General features: G+C 45.0%; 1 protein-coding gene across 1 annotated transcript in view; it reads right to left on the bottom strand.

Annotated features, from left to right (window-relative positions):
* Window positions 1-16,853, bottom strand: part of ppm1g (protein phosphatase, Mg2+/Mn2+ dependent, 1G) — a 53,737-nt gene extending 36,884 nt beyond the window's left edge. Inside the window, exons 1-3 of the mRNA XM_072513404.1 lie at window positions 16,554-16,853; window positions 5,868-5,937; window positions 3,026-3,111 (exon numbers count right to left, since the gene is read on the bottom strand). Coding sequence (XP_072369505.1) covers window positions 3,026-3,111; window positions 5,868-5,937; window positions 16,554-16,664 — 267 coding nt within the window. The 5' untranslated portion in view covers window positions 16,665-16,853. The remainder of the gene's footprint in view (window positions 1-3,025; window positions 3,112-5,867; window positions 5,938-16,553) is intronic.
* Between the last annotated feature and the right edge of the window lie 2,016 nt (window positions 16,854-18,869).

The raw sequence follows: 18,869 nt of genomic DNA, 5'->3' as shown, positions 1-18,869 counted from the left end.
CTGGTATGGAGGGCATTAGCTATGAGGAGCGATTGAATAAACTCGGTTTGTTTTCACTGGAACGAAGGAGGTTGAGGGGAGACCTGATAGAGGTATACAAAATTATGAGGGGCATAGACAGAGTGGATAGTCAGAGGCTTTTCCCCAGGGTAGAGGGGTCAATTACTAGGGGGTATAGGTTTAAGGTGAGAGGGGCAAGGTTTAGAGTAGATGTACGAGGCAAGTTTTTTTACGCAGAGGGTAGTGGGTGCCTGGAACTCGCTACCGGAGGAGGTAGTGGAAGCAGGGACGATAGGGACATTTAAGGGGCATCTTGACAAATATATGAATAGGATGGGAATAGAAGGATACGGACCCAGGAAGTGTAGAAGATTGTAGTTTAGTCGGGCAGCATGGTCGGCACGGGCTTGGAGGGCCGAAGGGCCTGTTCCTGTGCTGTACATTTCTTTGTTCTTTGTTGTTGGAACAGAGAGGAAATTTCTTCACACAGGGTGGTGAGCATCTGGAACGGGCTGCCAGAGGCAGTGGTAGAGGCTTGTCTTTTAAAAAGCAGTTAGACAGTTACATGGGCAGGGTGGATATAGAGGGATATACCTCAAATCAACAACAGCAAAGCAGTTAACTGGCCATTCACCTCTTGTTACAAACACAGGCTGCTTTGACTAATTACCATAGAATTTACAGTGCAGTAGGAGGCCATTTGGACCATCACGTCTGCACCGGCCCTTGGAAAGAACATCCCACTTAAGCCTGCACCGCCACCCTATCCCCAAAACCCAACCTAACCTTTTTGGACACGAAGGGAAATGTAGCATGGTCAGTCCACCAAACTTGCACATCTTTGGACTGTGGAAGGAAACCGGAGCACCCGGAGGAAACCCACGCACACACGGGGAGAACGTGCAGACTCTGCACAGTCAACCAACCAAGCCGGGAATCGAATCCGAGACCCTGGAGCTATACAGCAACAGTGCTAACCACTGTGCACTGTTGCATAGTGACAGAGGTGGCTGTTACTTAAAAAAAGTAATTTATCAGCTGTGATCTAAAAGGAGACATATAATACTTCCAATGCAGCATTGACTTTGTAAGTGCAACACCTGTATGTTTTTTAAAATTTCCTTTTAATGTTAAAAAAGCGCAATATTTTATTTTTTTTGGCTACAAATGACACAACCCCATCTCATTTTCATTGGAAACTGCAAGTACAGCACCATACAACTTATTACGGTGACTCTCCCATAATAAAACATCCACAAGACACTTCAAAGGAACTTTATAAAACAAGTTACTTAATCAAGTCACACAAGGAGATATTACTTTTTTTTTTTAAAAAGTGCAACTGGCGAGGGAAAAATAAAACCACTGGTAAAATGTATGGAAACGTGACTGTGCTTCAATCAGAGCATAGGAAAATGTATGAATAATTCAGATCAGTGCAAGTGGTGTCAACTATGCTGCAGCCACTAGATGCCCTCGAGGAGTTTGCACAACTCTTCAGCATCACCTGGTGGAAGGAATAGTAATCTGCCAGAATGAGAAAAAAAAATGAAATGAAAATCGCTTATTGTCACAAATGGGCTTCAAATGAAATTACTGTGAAAAGCCCCTAGTCGCCACATTCCGGTGCCTGTTTGTGGAGGCTGGTACGGGAATTGAACCGTGCTGCTGGCCTGCCTTAAAAGCCAGCTCTTTAGCCCTGTGCTATGGAATGCCTTATACAATTATCCTCAAGAAGCTTTAATATATTTATCCTCCACACTTGCAAAAAGATATTAAAGGTTCCTTTCCTTGATTGTCTGGCCACATACCATTTCCACCCATGTGGTTAGCACAGTTGCTTCACAGCTCCAGGGTCCCAAGTTCGATTCCCGGCTCGGGGAATCGTGCAGAGTCTGCATGTTCTCCCCGTGTCTGCGTGGGTTTCCTCCGAGTGCTCCGGTTTCCTCCCACAGTCCAAAGATGTGCAGGTGGATTGGCCATGATAAATTGCCCTTAGTGTCCAAAAAGGTTGGGTAGGGTTACTGGGTTGCGGGGATAGGGTGGACTTAAGTGGGGTGCTCTTTTCGGGGGCCTGTGCAGACTCGATGGGCTGAATGGCCTACTTCTGCACTGTAAATTCCATGATGATTCTGTGTCAGCTTTTTTCCTGCCCCTTCCCTCCAAATTCCACAAGCAGAGGTGATTGTTCCCTTCCCTTTAAGAGAAGCACCAGCTACCGGTTTGGTACACCATCGATAAACAGCTATGATTTGATAAATCTTTGTACTCAAGGTGAGGTGTCTCAGCATTGGGGAATAGAGTATTTACCCATTCAACATTATGAGTGAAAAAGGGCCTCTTATTTAGGTTTTAAAGAGCTCAAATATATTGCATATTGGGCACAAATAGTCCGAAACTTTATTCTGTCAGCCCAGTCAAAATTCAAACCCAAGTCCCAAAGGATAGAAAACCCATCCCAAGCATTCAGCAATATCCAAGTTAAGACAAATACTTTGACAACATCACAAAAACTAGGAGGGCTGAATGGAAGAAATTTTATTTTTAATGAATCAGGCGATCATTAAAGTCAAGTCCGGCAGATTTGTCATGAACTCTGATTTACAGGGGATTTGTTTGAGGCCATTCCTACATGCATCACACCTGTGAATCATGCAGTTTGCCGTGCCATGTGCACCATATACAGTGATTCCAGCTTCAAATTCAATACAAAATTGCCTCAGGTAAGCATTGACACGTGATACTTAGTAGGGTATCTGCATGTTATGCTGAAATATTTAAAAAACAGTATTTTCGCTGGATCTACACCCCAGCTGATTCTTACAAAGCTTTCCTGATGCTACATAGTCGAGTCTGAAAAAAATAGGTTTTTAAAAGGTTGGTATAAAAAACAATTCAATCCATTTGAATCAACTGTTTCCTGTTATCAAGTACTCAAGGTGCCTTCCTCCTCATCTTGCATCTGAACCGGTAATTTGCTACTCTGTCATTTCAAACATACTGTTTCACATTTTGGAAACCATACCTTCTGCAATTTTCCATTCCTATAAGCCTGTTGGTTCTTAATAACATCAGGCAGGTACTTTGCACAGTAGAGTGCTACTTCTTCACCTGAAAGAAACAAAAATAAGATATGAATCTAATCAATATACAACCTATCCTTTGGGAGAGAAATAAGTGAATTCAAGAAAGCTTGAGTTAGACGGGGGTGAAGAAGTGAGAGAAATGTATATTCTGCTAGAGTTGCAAGAGTAAAGGGTATACAGTTGTAAATCATTATGAAGGCACATAATCAAGCCTGTAAACTGTGAAACTGCAGATGCGAATGCAAAACTGTGGGAGGTGCATGGGTATGGATTGAATGTGCGGTCTGAAACCCAGGCCTGGTTGAGCAGGACACCCTGGTCACACATGTCAAGGACAGTCTGAACAATTGAGTGGCGACTAGGGGCTTTTCACAGTAACTTCATTTGAAGCCTATTTGTGACAATAAGCGATTTTCATTTCATTTTTTTTTTCAGTCAGGAGAAAAAGGAATTAAATGTAATCCAAGACTTGCCGTTTCAGGTAGACCCAACAGAATGGCTCAAGTCATGGTAACGTTGAACTGCACAAAGTTGGGTCTCATGCCAAATTCTTCAGTGGCACTCACAGGGACAAGGCTTGTTGTGGAGAAGCAAGGTTGGATCTCCTTGGCGTTTATGTGTAAACTCAATTTGCAAATACTGCATTGTCACCAAGGTTCATTGTGTAAGTGAGGATTAAACCAGATGGATTATGACCGTATTGGGGTATCCACCATTGGGTGAAATAGCCTCTTCTTCTGTAAAAATACAAACATGGGATATTGAAAATAGCCTGTAGGCTAGTCAGCACTTCGAAGTGAAACATAAGTTAACTTTTCAGATGTCCCAATGAAGTACCCCATGTAAACATACACATTTTTAAAAAAGCTCAAAACAATTTATTTTTTTGGGTTATACTTTTACTGAAAATGTTCACTGATAGGCGAATTCCATAACTTCAAGATGACATATCAATGCATTTCAACATTCTATCCAGTTAAAGAATTAGACCATTTTTATGGAATTTAGGGCTTTTCCATTTTAATCTGGCGGCACGGTAGCACAGTGCTCAGTTAGCACTGTTGCTTCACAGCGCCAGGGACCCGGGTTCAATTCCTGGCTTGGGTTCCTGTCTGTGTGGAGTCTGCACGTTCTCCCCGTGTCTGCGTGGGTTTCCTCTGGGTGCTCCGGTTTCCTCCCGCAAGCCCCCCCCCCCCCACTCAAGAGTGTGGCGACTGGGGGCTTTTCACAGTAACTTCATTGCAGTGTTAATGTAAGTCTTCTTGGGACACTCATAATTTATTACAAATCATTGTAACATAAATTACGATTTGAGTTTAGTACAGTGGTTGGCATTTCATGAACTGCTCAAAATCAGTTATAATTTCAGCATTGTTTACACTTTCTTTTTTTTAAAAATGTCCAATTAAGGGGCAATTTAGCGTGGCCAATTCACCTACCCTGCGCCTCTTTTTGTTGTGGGGTTGAGACCCATGCAGACACATGGAGAATGTGCAAACTCCATATGGACGGAGACCTGGGGCCAGGATCGAACCAGGGTCCTCGGCGCAGTGGGGCAGCAGTGTTAACCACTGCGCCACTGTGCCGTTTGTTGTTTAGATTTTCGACATTTTATTTGCACAACTGATTTGATATTTTCCATTATCAGGTGGCTTTGTTACCATCTGAACCCTGCAATTTTCCAGCGCCAGGGACCTAGGTTCGATTCCCTGGCTTGGGTCATTGTCTGCGTGGAGTCTGCACATTCTCCCCGTGTCTGTGTGGGTTTCCTTCGTGTGCCCCGCCTCATGGCCCAGGATATTACAATTAACCTACAATATAGGAACCGAGCGGTTTACTGAAAGTTAAATGGGACTAAGGCTCCACTCAATCCAGAAGGCAGAAAATATCAAGTCCAATAATCACTTCACTCGAAAACTTAAAGGAACAATGAAATGAAAATCGCTTGTCACAAGTAGGCTTCAAATGAATTACTGTGAAAAGCCCCTAGTCACCACAATCCGGCGCCTATTCGGGGAGGCTGGTTTGGGAATTGAACCCGCGCTGTTGGCCTGCTTAATGACAGTATCTTGAATTATGAAAAACATCTGGTGATGGGACTTCATTTACCCACGCATACTATTTTGACATTTTTTAATAAATTTAGAGCACCCAATTAATTTTTTTCCCCAATTAAGGGGGAATATAGCGTGGCCAATTCACCCACCCTGCACATCTTTGGGTTGTGGGGATGAGACCCACGCAGACACGGGGAGAATATATTGCCCAAAACTGATCACTGAACAATTCTAGTGCTTCACAAAGTTTAATCTAAGCCAACAAATGAAACAATTGAAAAGGCAAGTCAATTAGCAAGTTAACATAGGAATTCAATCAATCCCAGAACATGTACTAAATTTGCCTATGCTTTAAACTGCTGACAAATGCTATGGTGATTGAAGACAAATTTTCTAATTGTTATTGTCCCTTACTCATCCCAAGAGATTGTATCAGTGGGAGAAACAGTGCAGGAAATGTCTGGTAATGATGCACCAGATATTCCGGCCATTTTTATATTCTGTATCCAAGATCAGACTGTAATAAGCCAACTTCCTGTGGGACTGGACACAGGGAATCGAGACAAAGAGCACTCCTCAGGTGGATCCGGACACAAGGGTGTGCAAACCTTTATTCATCCTCCATTCTGAAGCCATACATTGGAATGCCAGAATTTCCTATGCCCAGTCATAAATAACAAATGACCCTGTAGGCAAAAGAATTCCATTGCTCACATTCTCCTACCTCCATGTCCATCATAAACTGCAAACATAGCAGTTTCGCCATCCAAATCAGGGATACAGTTATGGGCATCCTGAAAAACATAAATTCAGGGTACATTTCAATCAATTTGCACCATTATCTGAGCAACAGCCAGCCAGGTTTCAATCAGAGCTATCACAAAACTCAAAAACTTGCCATCTTCAACATGTGACCCCCGTTCTCCCTCACCAAAATCAGTCAGAATTACTTGTTGGAATTAATATAAATAGCTAATTATGTACATAGAAGTGCTTTCATATCCAAAGCCTTCACAAGCATTACTAATTCTCAAAATTAGCTATTCAAGTCCACGCAAATGCTCACAATGATGAAATGAACTGATACATGTTACCCAATGTGTACATGCTCTCTCAGTCTATCAAGGATTCTTCCTTCAAAAATGCAAATATAGCAGGAGAACTCATTTTGCAAATTAATGGAGGTAATCATTAATAAGACACCTTTTCAAATAACTCCATAGCTTTCAGCTGATTTCTGAACATGAGGAGAGCACAATCCAGGAAGTTACAAAAGCAGCTCCAATAATTTTATCAACACAATCCAGAATAGTCTGTTTGACATCCCAGCCACCACCTTAAACATTCACTCTCCTCACCAACGACACAGTGCCAGCTGTATGTACCACAAAGAAGATGCGACGAGGCAAATCAAGAAGCCTTTGACAACACCAATCAAACACAATGAATATCATCAAGAAGGATACGGGCAGATGCATGGGAACACCACCTCCAAGTTCCTCTCCAAGCAACAAAGCATCCTAATGTAGAACTATATTGCTGTTCCTTCACTGTTACTTGGCCAAAATTCTGGAACTCCTTTCCTAGCAGCATTGTGCCTGCGCCTATACCACTTTGACTGCAGTTCAAGACAGTGGACCCTCACGGTGGTCAGCTGTGGTTGGTGCACATTGCTGCCACTGCACACCTGGGGTGGCGGGTCTAAATGCTTATGGTGGTGGCTGAGCTGCCAATCAAATGGGCTGCTCTGTCCTGGTATTTAGCTGCAGTAACCCAGGTTAGTCAGGGAAACTTTATCACATTCCCGACTTGTGCGTCGAAAATGGTGAACAGGCTTTGGGGATTCAGATCAGATACTCATCAAACTCTCAGCCGCTGATCTGGTCTTGTAGCTACTTGGTCCAGTTCAGTTTCTGGCCAAATGGTATACCCCCACCCCGAGGGAATATCAGAGATGGTCAGATTCGCTCGTGTTGGAGGTGATCATCCCCGTACACTTATGTGGCAAAAATGCTAATTGCCACTAATGAGTTCACAGTTGAATGCTGTCCAAGTCTTTCTGCACATGAGCTTGGACTGTTCCAGTATCTGAGAAGTCACGGGTGGTACTGAGCACTGTGCAAGCAGTGAACATCCCCACTTTTGACCGTATGAAGGGGAAGTCATTGATGAAGCTGCTGAAGATGATTGGGCCTAGGACACTACCATGCAGGGATGTCTGTAAAGTTGAGGTTCCAACTCTTTTCCTCCAGATAAAAGGAGCATCATCTTAACTCATGGAACGTTTTGAATTTCCCACCACAACCGGTGTGTTCTTGCTTCCTTTCAATAATGCTTTGTTTGGGCATGGCAAGACTCTCACTTGTTACTGTACTTAAATCCAGCCACTCACATGTACCTACATTTCCATGGCTATCAAAAAACAAGAGAATTTTTCTCACTTTCAAAACTGTGAAGATTTAAAAAAATTTAGGATAACCAATTTGTTAAACATTATAAATCCCAGATTTATACGAGAAAACAAACTACATGACAATACAATCAAGTTTTTAATAATACTTCATTATCTTTTGCAACACACCTTTTGTTGTTTTGTTAAATGGAGGTGAAGTCCAAAGGAACATTCAGATTAAAAAGGTGGGGCTGGGCGTGGAAACAAATAGAAACACGAACACAAGAGCTATCAGTCATATTATCTGGAATCCATTCAAAAGCAGGAAATAGATGCAGAAAGGCTCTGATAATAATAATTAAGGTATACAGAGGTTGTGGTGGTTTGGGGGGGGGGGGTGTTGACTGGTGGTGATTTAACCTGAGGATCGTCATACCTTACGCGAGTGGCAAGGTTGAATAACCTCAGTCGGTATGGAAATTGAACCCACGGTGCTGGTCTTGCTCTACATCACGAACCAGCCGTCCAGCAAACTGAGCTAAACTGGCCAATGTTCAGCTGGTTCGTGATGCAGAGCGAGACCAGCATGGCAGGTTCAATCCCCGTACTGGCCGAGATTATTCATGAAGGCCCCAATCTTCTCAGCCTTGCCCCTCACCTGAGGCGTGGTGATCCTCAGGTTAAATCACCACCAGTCAGGTCTCCCCCTTAAAGGGGAAAGCAGCACATGGTCATCTTTATGGCAACACATTTACAATACATTATGTATTACTTATATAAAGCCTGCTCTTTTTCACCCAGAGGCTTTCACCTCTTAATCTGATTGCATTCAGATCAGTCATCCGCAGGCCAAAGCTTCCAAAGTCAGATTGGCCTTACTGAAAGTGAACACTTGGAAAGCAACGGGTCCTGACTGGGTCCCTGCTTATGCACTCAGATTCTGCGCGGACCAGCTGGCAGGTGTGTTCATGGACATCTTCAACCTCTCCCTACTCTGTTCCGAGGTCCCCAACTGCTTCAAGACCACCATCATACCGATGCCAAAGAAGAACACCTGGCAATGCGCCTCACCAACTATCGTCCGGGAGCCTGGACATCGATTGAAGGGCTTCAAGAAGTTGGTCATGAGGCACATCAACTCCATACTCCGAGGATGCCTAGTTCCACTGCAACTCGCATACCGCCACAACCGGTCCATAGCAGACTCCATCTCCACGGCCCTACACTCATCCCTGGATCATCTCGACAACAAGGACTCCTACATCAGACTCTTATTTCATTGACTACAGCTCCGCCTTCAACACCACAAACCCAGCCAATCTCATATCAAAGCGCCAACACCTAGGACTTGGCTCCTCTCTCTGCAACGAAATACTCGACTTTCTGACACATAGACCACAATCAGTAAGGATAAACACGTATCCTCAATACCGGGGCCCCGCAAGCTGCATACTTAGCACCCTACTATACTCCATGTGAGGAATTGAACAAACGAATGTGATATAAAATAGTTAGTTCAAATATTAGTTACAATAATGTAGATGTGAGCCAGTCTGATAGTAGTGAGTTCACAAACAAAGGGATTCAGAAAGCATGGCAAGGATGGGGAAAAGGATGCTGGGTAACAAGAGGCCCAGGGTTAAGGAATGCAAAGTGAGCCAGGTCAGGTGTACAGGATGACCTATGGAAATCTTGTATGTGAAACTTGATGCCATTTGAATGAGATTTGTAAAGATTTCTTTGTCTCCGATAGCACTCGGTTCACTGTGGAGCGAGTCAGCCTTGCAAGTTGGTTAAAAATAAATAATACTATACCTACAAATCCATCTCGAGTTTTATTGAGGCCAGACTGACGGGTAAAGAATTCAATATTGTCACCTGTATACACACACACACACGCACACACACACACGAACGTGGGGCAAATTTTGACTCCCAACTCCATCTACAAGTTTGCTGTCCACAGGCCATAGTGGGTCGGATCTTGAACAATGAGTCAGAGTACAGGAGGGAGATAGAGAACCCAGTGGCGTGGTGTAATGACAACAATTTCTCCATCAATGTCAGCAAAACTAAAGAGTTGGTCATCGACTTCAGGAAGCACATACCCGCCTGTATCAATGGTGCCGAGGTGGAGATGGTTGACAGCTTCAAATTCCTAGGTATGCATACCACCGGGCATCAAGGTAGCACAGAGGTTAGCATTGTTGCTTCACTGCTCCAAGTTCGATTCCCGGCTTGGGTCACTGTCTGTACGGAATCTGCACGTACTCCCTGTGTCTGCGAGGGTTTGCTCCGGGTTCCTCCCACAAGTCCTGAATGATGTGCTGTTAGGTGAATTGGACATTCCGAATTCTCCCTGTGTACCCGAACAGGTGCTGGAATGTGGTGACTAGGGGCTTTTCAGAGTAACTTCATTACAGTGTTAATGTAAGCCTATTTGTGACAATAAAGATTATCACCAACAACCTGTCCTGGTCCACCCATATCGACGCTACGACCAAGAAAGCACAACAGTGACTCTACTTTTTCAGGAAACTAAGGAATTTCGGTGTGTTCACATCGACTCTGACCAACTTTTACAGATACACCATAGAAAGCATCCTATCTGGCTGCATCACAGCCTGGTATAGCAACTGCTTGCCAAGATCGGAAGAAACTGCAGAGTCGTGAACACAGCCTGATCCAGTGTTTTTCAAACTTTTTTTCCGGGGACCCATTTTTACCAACCGGCCAAACTTCGTGACCCACGCCGGCCGACCTTCGCGGCCCACCTGCACAACCCACCATATTCTCTTACCTTGTTTGTTGCTGACAAAAATGGAGGAAATGGTTTTGGGTCCCTTTGACCCCAATGGTCCCTTTGGCCCACCGAACTGGAAACAAAAGGGCTGCAACCATATTACAAAATATGGCCGCACTGCGCATGCGTGCCCGATCATCGGCACGCATGCGCAGTGTGGCCAAATTTTTAAAATCTGTTCCTGGCCATTTTGAAGGCCGCTCGCAGCCGGCATTATTAACACCCGGCTGCTGCGGCTGTTGGACGCGGATTTGCGCGATCGGGAGCACCATGATGGGTGGCTCCTCGACCCTCCCAATACCTGCCCGCGGGTCGCGCCCCCGTGTTTGACAATGCCTGGCCTCGTCCATCACGTGAAACCGCCTCCCACCCATTGCTTGTCTACACCTCCTGTTGCCTTCGGAAAGCGGGCAGCATAATCAAAGACTCCTCCCACCTGGCTTATTCACTCTTCCAACTTCTTCCATTGGACAGGAAATACAAAAGTCTGAGAACACGCACTAACAGATTCAAAAACAGCTTCTCCACTGTTACCACACGCCTAAATGACCCTCTTATGGATTGAACTTATCTCTTGACACATCTTCACAACTCAGTAGAATTACACTCCGTATGCTTCACCTGATGCTTGTATTTACATTGCGTATTTATGTTTGCCCTATGTAATTTTTTCACGTATGGAATGATGTTTGGACTGTATGCAGAACAGTAAGTTTCACTGTACCTCGGTAATAATAATAATAATCGCTTATTGTCACAAGTAGGCTTCAATGAAGTTACTGTGAAAAGCCCCTACACGTAACAATAAAGAAATCAAATTTGTTCCAACCTAGTTTCCAGCTGTTTATTTGCACGTGGGAGAGAGAAATAACGATCAAACTTTCAGATGGCTCAGCAGGTAAGTGCTGTGAATGGTCACTGTGCACAATTGAATGTTTTGAAGAGTTGGAAGAATTGCAAACCTCTTCTTTTCAAAATTATGGAAACCAAATGAGAAATAAATAATTGGAAGCATGAAGCCAAGATGGGCAACTTTTGAAGTATTGCTTTGTTGATTTTAATCACGTGTTCAGAAAATCCGACTTGACAACTGCTTGTTAAAGGCTAAAGCTGTCACCATTCCTGTACCATAAAGCTTTGAAGCATTAAATGGATTCCTGTGATTCCAGGAAAGTGGGACACAACCTTATTTAACAAAATGTGTGGTGAACAAGCAAACCGTGACAAACCCAATGCTGACGTGTAGACTGAGAATGACTGACTGGTTTGTGAGCAGGAAGTATCCATCAGACTGTATTTATAGTTGTGACGAGACCAGGCTTTTCTATGATGCTTGGTCCGATCAAACATAACCAAAATATAGGCAAAATGAGAAAACAAATGCCTTATATTGGCTGCTGCATCAACCAAACGGGCTTGAATAAGGTGATGCTTCTCAGGATTGAGAAAAATATAAAGCTTAATGCTTTAAAAATGTAAATTATGCAAGTCGTGCGAATAATTAGATGATGCAAACAATTTGATTGTGGTCTTTCAATATCTGGATGAGCAAGTGATAGAAAAATGGTATTTTTAAAAAGTTAACGCCTTTTGCCAAGAGGTTTTTAAATAACAATTCAAATAGTGGTATCTGTCACCTTTAATACCACTTCTATCACCTAGCCCCTGGACCAGGGCATCATTCATAGCATAAAGCATCACTAGAAGATTAAGCAATTTTCTGCACAATTTGATATCTGTTCTCGACTCCACCAAGAAAATTAGGATTTCTCTGGTTGTGAAAAGCTATTGAGCATTGGATGCTCTGCACTTACCCAGTAGAGTTTGGAATGTACTCACTCCCAGTTGCATCTGAAGCTGGGTTATAAACAGTGCAGTTTGCATTTCGGCTCAGAAAGCAATGACCCAGTCAAAGTATAGTATAGAAGGTTGGTCAAGGGATTCCTGGTGGTTGAGGCAGATCGTTTGATTTTCTTGTTTCAATGAATGATTTCCTCCAATGGAAGAAATCCAGACGACGATGATCAAGATTAGAACTTGGAGATTTGGAAGTAAAATCAAAAGCACTTCTTCTCACAATGTTGCAGGAATCTGAAACACTACCTCAAAGTGGGATACTGGGTCAATTGCAAGTTTCATGGTCAACACTGATAGTTATTTGTTGGAAAAACGGAGCTTGAGGCACAGATCAACCTTAATCGGATTGAACATCAGAGCTGGCTTGAATAGCCTATTCGCTGCTGCTCTGATTTTGTCAGGTTTTATTAACCCACCTGGGGGAACCATCTTCCTGCACAATGCGACAGCCACTTCAAAAAATGGCACGTAATCAAGCCCGGACCTACCTAGACGGTGGCAAGAGATGCTCTCCAGAAAGCATTGATGGCTGCATGCATGATAAAATTGCCGAAATGTTAATTCGTTATGAGCATCAAGATATTCTGATATTTGAGGTAAGCGGATTAGGTCGATCTCTCCACTTTTAGAGGTTGTAATGAAGATGACGTTTACCTTTCAAGAGCAAAAAGGGGAAAGCTTAGCAGTGACTCACCATCATGATTTACACCAGTATGGTTGGGGAGAAAACAGCAAGTGATTGGAAATTCCAAAAAAATACCCAGTACTTTTGCAGTACTGTTACTCAGCCTACAACCCAGAGAAACACAACGCAGTGGGTAAACTACTGTTCTTTTTGGCGAATCACTAGCATTTTAAGTGAACAGCACTATAAAGCAGAAAATTTCGCTTCACAGTTGGCAATTGTGGGGCTTCCAAAAAGTGTCTGCAAATAAAAGTAAAATCTACTGCCAACTGTTTCTCACACTAAGTTCACACCACCAGCAGAGAGGCAGCTTACACAGCTGATGATCAGCAATTCCGAAGTAACAAACCTCAATTTGCCTGTTGTGACTTCCAGCAGACATAAGCACTGACTTTATTGGTGAGATTGAAAAGAAAACCCTGACGTACAAGTGGAAATTGACCATGTTGCTCCTCGTGAGTGCAATGGTGAGGAAGAGACCCAAATTAAGGATGTAGACCTCAGATGGAGGTTAAGTCCAACAGTAGGGTGTATAGAAATAATATCACGTAAATTTTCAAAGCTTTGAGCATGTCCATCACCGGATTATATTTATTACAAATTCTATTGATGCAGTTATTTGCTAACCTCACCTCTTAGTGATTTTGTGAGGAGAGGTACTGCCCTTCCCAGGGCTGCCGCCTCCACTTTTGCAGGACAAGTTGTTGTCGGAGGACGAAATAGGAGAGGATGCCAGATATATAAAAAGGAATTGACAGAGAGTGAGGGTGCTCCGGTGGAGGAGATCAAGTGCAAGTGGGAGGAGGTGCTGGGAGGGGAGGTGCGGGCCGGGACATGGGCAGAGGCCTCATCCAGTTTAAGGTGGTGCATAGGACCCACATGATGGTGGTGAGGATGAGCAGGTTCCTTGCTGGGGTGGAAGACAGCTGTGCGGGAGGGCCTGTGGATCATATCCACATGTTCTGGGTGCGTTCAAGAATGAGAGGATTCTGGCATCCGAGGATCTGGGTGGAAGGGCGGCCCCGAATCCGGAAGTATCGATATTTGGGGAGTCGGAAGGGGGTCTGTTGTGTTGGCGGGACTCAGCCGCCAAAGGTACGGGTGTGACTGAGTGACCTGGCAGAACTCCGGAGTTTGGAAAAAGTCAAGCTCGCTTTGCTGGGGTCATTAAGAGGGGTTCACCCGGAGGTGGAAACCGTTCATTGATTTCTTCAAGGAGAATTGAAGGGTCAGCAAGGGAGGGGTGGTGAATAATGGAGTAAAAATTGGGTAGATGGGATGTGGTGGGGTGTTGGTATCTGTGGATTTGTGGTGGTTTGTTTAGGTTGATGCGTTGTTCTTCTGATATTTTTTTTTAATAATCAAAGTATTGCCCAGAGTGTGGGTTAATGGCAGACTGATAGGAGGTCTTGCGGCAAAGGTGTAGTGTCCCTACCTCTGGGTTCAATCCAAACACCAGGATTTATTGGCCAAAGAAGTGCATTCATAACGCAGTTCAATGGGCTGATAATCAGCTCAGGAATCTTTCCACCACTGCCACAAAGGGAAACAAAAGTGTGAGAAGATATGCTTACAAGAAATGGCAGAAAAATTAAAAATTTATTGATGAAGAAAAGCCATCTTCAACTCAAAATGTTAACTAGGTTTCTCTCTCCACAGATGCTACCAGACCTGTTGCATATTTCCAGCATTTTGTTTTTATTTCAGATTTCCAGCATCCACAGTGTGCTGCTTTTACTCATTTCTACTGGATCATGCACCTAAACCAGCTTTTAATATTTTTTTAAAATTTAGAGGACCCAATTATTTTTTTGGGACATTCTGAATTCTCCCTCCATGTACCCGAACAGACGCCGGAATGTGGCACTAGGGGCTTTTCACAGTAACGTCACTGCAGTGTTAATGTAAACCAACTTGTGACAATAACGATTATTATGGAGCAATTTAGCATGGCCAACCCACCTACTCTGCACATGTTTGGGTTTTTAATTATTATTATTATTATAGAATTTACAGTGCAGAAGGAGGCCATTCGGCCCATCAAGTCTGCACCGGCTCTTGGAAAGAGCACCCTACCCAAGGTCAACACCTCCACCCTATCCCCATAACCCAGTAACCCCACCCAACACTAAGGGCAATTTTGGACACTAAGGGCAATTTAGCAAGGCCAATCCACATAACCTGCACATCTTTGGACTGTGGGAGGAAACCGGAGCACCCGGAGGGAACCCACGCACACACAGGGAGGATGCGCAGACTCCGCACAGACAGTGACCCAAGCTGGAATCGAACCTGGGACCCTGGAGCTGTGAAGCAATTGTGCTATCCACAATGCTACCGTGCTGTCCTGGGTTGTGGGGGTGAGACCCATGCAGACATGGGGAGAATGTGCAAACTCCCCTCGGACAGTGACCCAGGACCGGGTTCGAACCCGGATCCTCGGGCACCGTGAGGCAGCTACATCAGATTTTATAAAACAATTGTTTATAACCGCTTTAATTTGCTGTCCAGAACAGCTGTATCAATAAGATTTCCCTTTTTAGAGCATCACTCATATTCCCACCACCCAACCCAATTACTTCCAAATGTAGTCACTGAATTGAACAGCCAACGACAGTTGGCCAGGATTGGAATAGAGTTAGAAGCACCTCAGTCCTGTCAGACATGAGCTGTACAATACAGGTCAATGGTTATTTCCGACCATTTGGCAGTTTTGTCTTTCGAAATGTATAATTATATCCATTTGCTGGAGTCAAATACATTAATTTGTCTGACCTCTAAAGAGTCATTTAAAGATTTCATGCATAAACATGTGATAATAAAATCATTCAGATGCTGATAAACCTGTAGGATTATTTCCAGTGTATTCGTTTTTAATCGCAGATTTTCACCTTTCTTCTTTCCCTTTTAACCTTTCTTCTTTCCCTTTTAAACAGTCCATCTTTCACTGGGGCTGTTACAATCCTTTCCTTCTCCAGTGGGATTTAGAGCACAAGGTTGGACGAGTCTCAATTAAATGCCCACCTGCGTTAATTTGATCACTGTTACGAGTGACTGAGAATGAAGAGTTTCACTGGAGGACGAGGCAACCAGCCATGGCACTGACCAAGACAAAATGTGATCTAAAGCTACCAAACAAAAAAGATCTGCAAATATGTGCTGGGTCAGCATCTGCAGGAAAAATGCAGGTTAGCAATTACTGGAAAGTTTCTTACTGCCAGGATTAAATTATTTCATTCACTCGAGTAGATATCATGTGAACACCGGCAAGTCTCGACAACTTTTTGTTTTAACACGAGCCTCACACTCGAGGTACACGCATTGTACACCCCCGGTTAGGGTTTTAGAATAGAGCTGCTAGAGCCGAACGCCTCTCCAATGCAAATCAAAATGTTGGCTCGGTGCTTCCTCCACGAGGTATCAAGAGAATGGGAACGCAGTTGCAGTTCCACTCCAGCGGTTTCGATTGAAATGAATGATTACCGTCCCCGTCCCCCCCCGAATCCTGGTCAAAGCGACTCTGACCGGGGGGGGGCTGCCCTGGGCCCGGCCTGGTTACTGAAGGCGGTTTAACGTTAGGGTGCCGGATCAGGCGGGACGAGGCGAAGCCCACAATGCAAGGCCCCTCGTGTGTGTGTGCGCGCGTCCATTCACTCCCTCCCTCTGCACTCACCTCCATGGAGACCCTCCAGCCTTGCATGGCTGAGACGCCGAAGCCGAATCTGTCGGTGCACTGCTCGCTCGAGCTCTTCACCGTGTTGGGCTGCGACAGGTAGGCGCCCATTCTGCCGCCGCCTCTCCTCCTTCTTTCTTCTTCCACTTCCCCAACCGCAGCACCTCCGCCGCCTCCTCCTGGGGCCCGCAGAGTAGGGAGGGATGGGGAGGGGGCTCGATCTGCCTTGGCCGTGCGAGAGGAGGAAGCAGCAGCGGGCACAAGGCCGGCAGGGACTGTCAGGGGGGAGGGTGGTGGGGGCGGGGAGGGACTGGGGCGCATGCGGGGTAGCGGGGAGGTGAGGAGCCGGCGCGCGCCAACTGCCGGTCGCCAGGGTAACCGGGCCTAGCAGCCCGCCCGCCTCCTGCTGCAGCCGCTCCTCCTCCTACCCGCCAACCTTCTTCATTCCCCGAAAAATAAACACAGCCTCTGGGCCCTCTTGTTGTTTTATTCCTCTCCTCCCCTCCCTTCCTCGGGCCCGCTTTCTAAAGATAAACTTCGAAACAAAAGATCCCGCCGATCTCTCCTCAGGATCTCGGTAAATGTATCATCAAACAGTCCCCAGACCTAAAGTTACGGTCAACTTACCCCTCGGTTTTTAAATTAAAAAAAAAATTGCTTTAATATTAATATATTTTTTAAAATAATTCGCGGTGAAAGGGTTAATTGGACGTGAAGGGGAAGCCGGCCGGCACGTCACCTCTCGGATGCGGCGTCCCCGGAAATGACGTCTGCACGCCCGGGGTTTCACTGCCCTCTTCCCGGGAGATCTGACAATAGAACTGCAGGTCCCAGAACCCCCTGCGCTGCAAGGCAACATTTCGCTCTGACTGAATTTGTCAGCTAGGTGTGGTCGATAATAATGAACGGAGCAAGGGGAAGTTACACCATAAGATACACAACCATAGACTTGTTCTTGCCTGGATGGATACATGAGTAGGGAGGAAATAGAGGGATGCGGACTGAGTAAGGGAAGAAGGTTTTTGTTTTAGGGTATCATGATTGGCATAGACTTGGGGTGAAGGGCCTCTTGTGCTTGTACTTCTGTTTGTTTTTTGTGCAGAACAGAAGGAAGCCATTCGGCCCATCAAGTCTGCTTCCCCCATTCAACCCCTGATCCCCTTATTATTCAAGATCCTATCCATCTCTGTCTCAAAGACGCTCAGTGACTTGGCCTCCACGACCATCTGCTGCAATGAGCTCCGCAGATTTGCGGTTATGTGGTTCATTGGCATGTCAGAGCTATCAGGCAGAACTCTCCTCCAAGTGAAAGGAGTTCCTGTGGAGAGAAAGCTGGGTAAGATTTGTCCCAAAAACAGAAGCTTTCCAGATCATTGCTGACAACAAGATGTCAGGATTGATGGAGAATCAAGGAGTGAAATTATGCTTCCTCAGCAAATTGTACAAAAGCAATAATTTTGTTAATATGATTGTGCATAATTGATGGGGGAACGGTTGTGCAGCGGTTAGCACTGCTGCCGCATGGCGCTGAGGACCCGGGTTGGATCCTGGCCCCGGGTCACTGACGGTGTGGAGTTTGCACATTCTCCCCGTGTCTGCGTGGGTATCCCCCCCCACAACCCAAAGATGTGCAGGTGGAATGGCTACTCTTTTGAGGTCCACCAATAAAACAGAAGAAAACAAACTGAGGGACAAAGCAAAAAAGGGGTGCTCCTGTTAGGGGCACTGCCCGAACATAATAAAGATCATTTCCGGGAGCGGGAGTGCAGCTTGGGAATCAGGTAGGTGCTTAAGTGTTTGATTTTTTACCTCTGTTTAAGTTCGGCGGTTGCTAAACCCGAGACACTACACTTGTAGTGTCTCCCACCCTTCCACATCCTCTAACCTAAGGGGGTGAGTGAATATCAGGTAAGCTCTCTTTTCTTTTATCCGCAAGTTATAGCTTCAGATTTTTGGCGGGCGCAGTGGCCAGGGGTCTGTCGGGAAGGTAAGTTTACCCTTTAAAAACTTACCTTGCAGGAGAAGCGGCCTTCAGATTTTCGGCGGGAGCAGTGGCCAGGGGTCTGTCGGGAAGGTAAGTAGCTGGGGGAAATTTAACTCTTTGTGGGTTTGTAAGTATTGTGATTGGTAAGTAAAATCCTTATTCCTTTCACTTATTCATTATTTGATATTATATTTGTAATCAGTTAAGGTAAAGTGTAAAAATGGCAGGAGATCCCAGACCCGTGTTATGCTCCTCGTGCTCAATGTGGGAGTTCAAGGACACGGCCGATGCCCCTGACTCCTTCATGTGCGGGAAGTGTGTTCAGCTGCAGC

The sequence above is a fragment of the Scyliorhinus torazame genome, chromosome 1, assembly GCF_047496885.1.
Source record: "Scyliorhinus torazame isolate Kashiwa2021f chromosome 1, sScyTor2.1, whole genome shotgun sequence".
NCBI lineage: Eukaryota > Metazoa > Chordata > Chondrichthyes > Carcharhiniformes > Scyliorhinidae > Scyliorhinus > Scyliorhinus torazame.
This window is presented reverse-complemented; position numbering and strand designations above follow the sequence as displayed.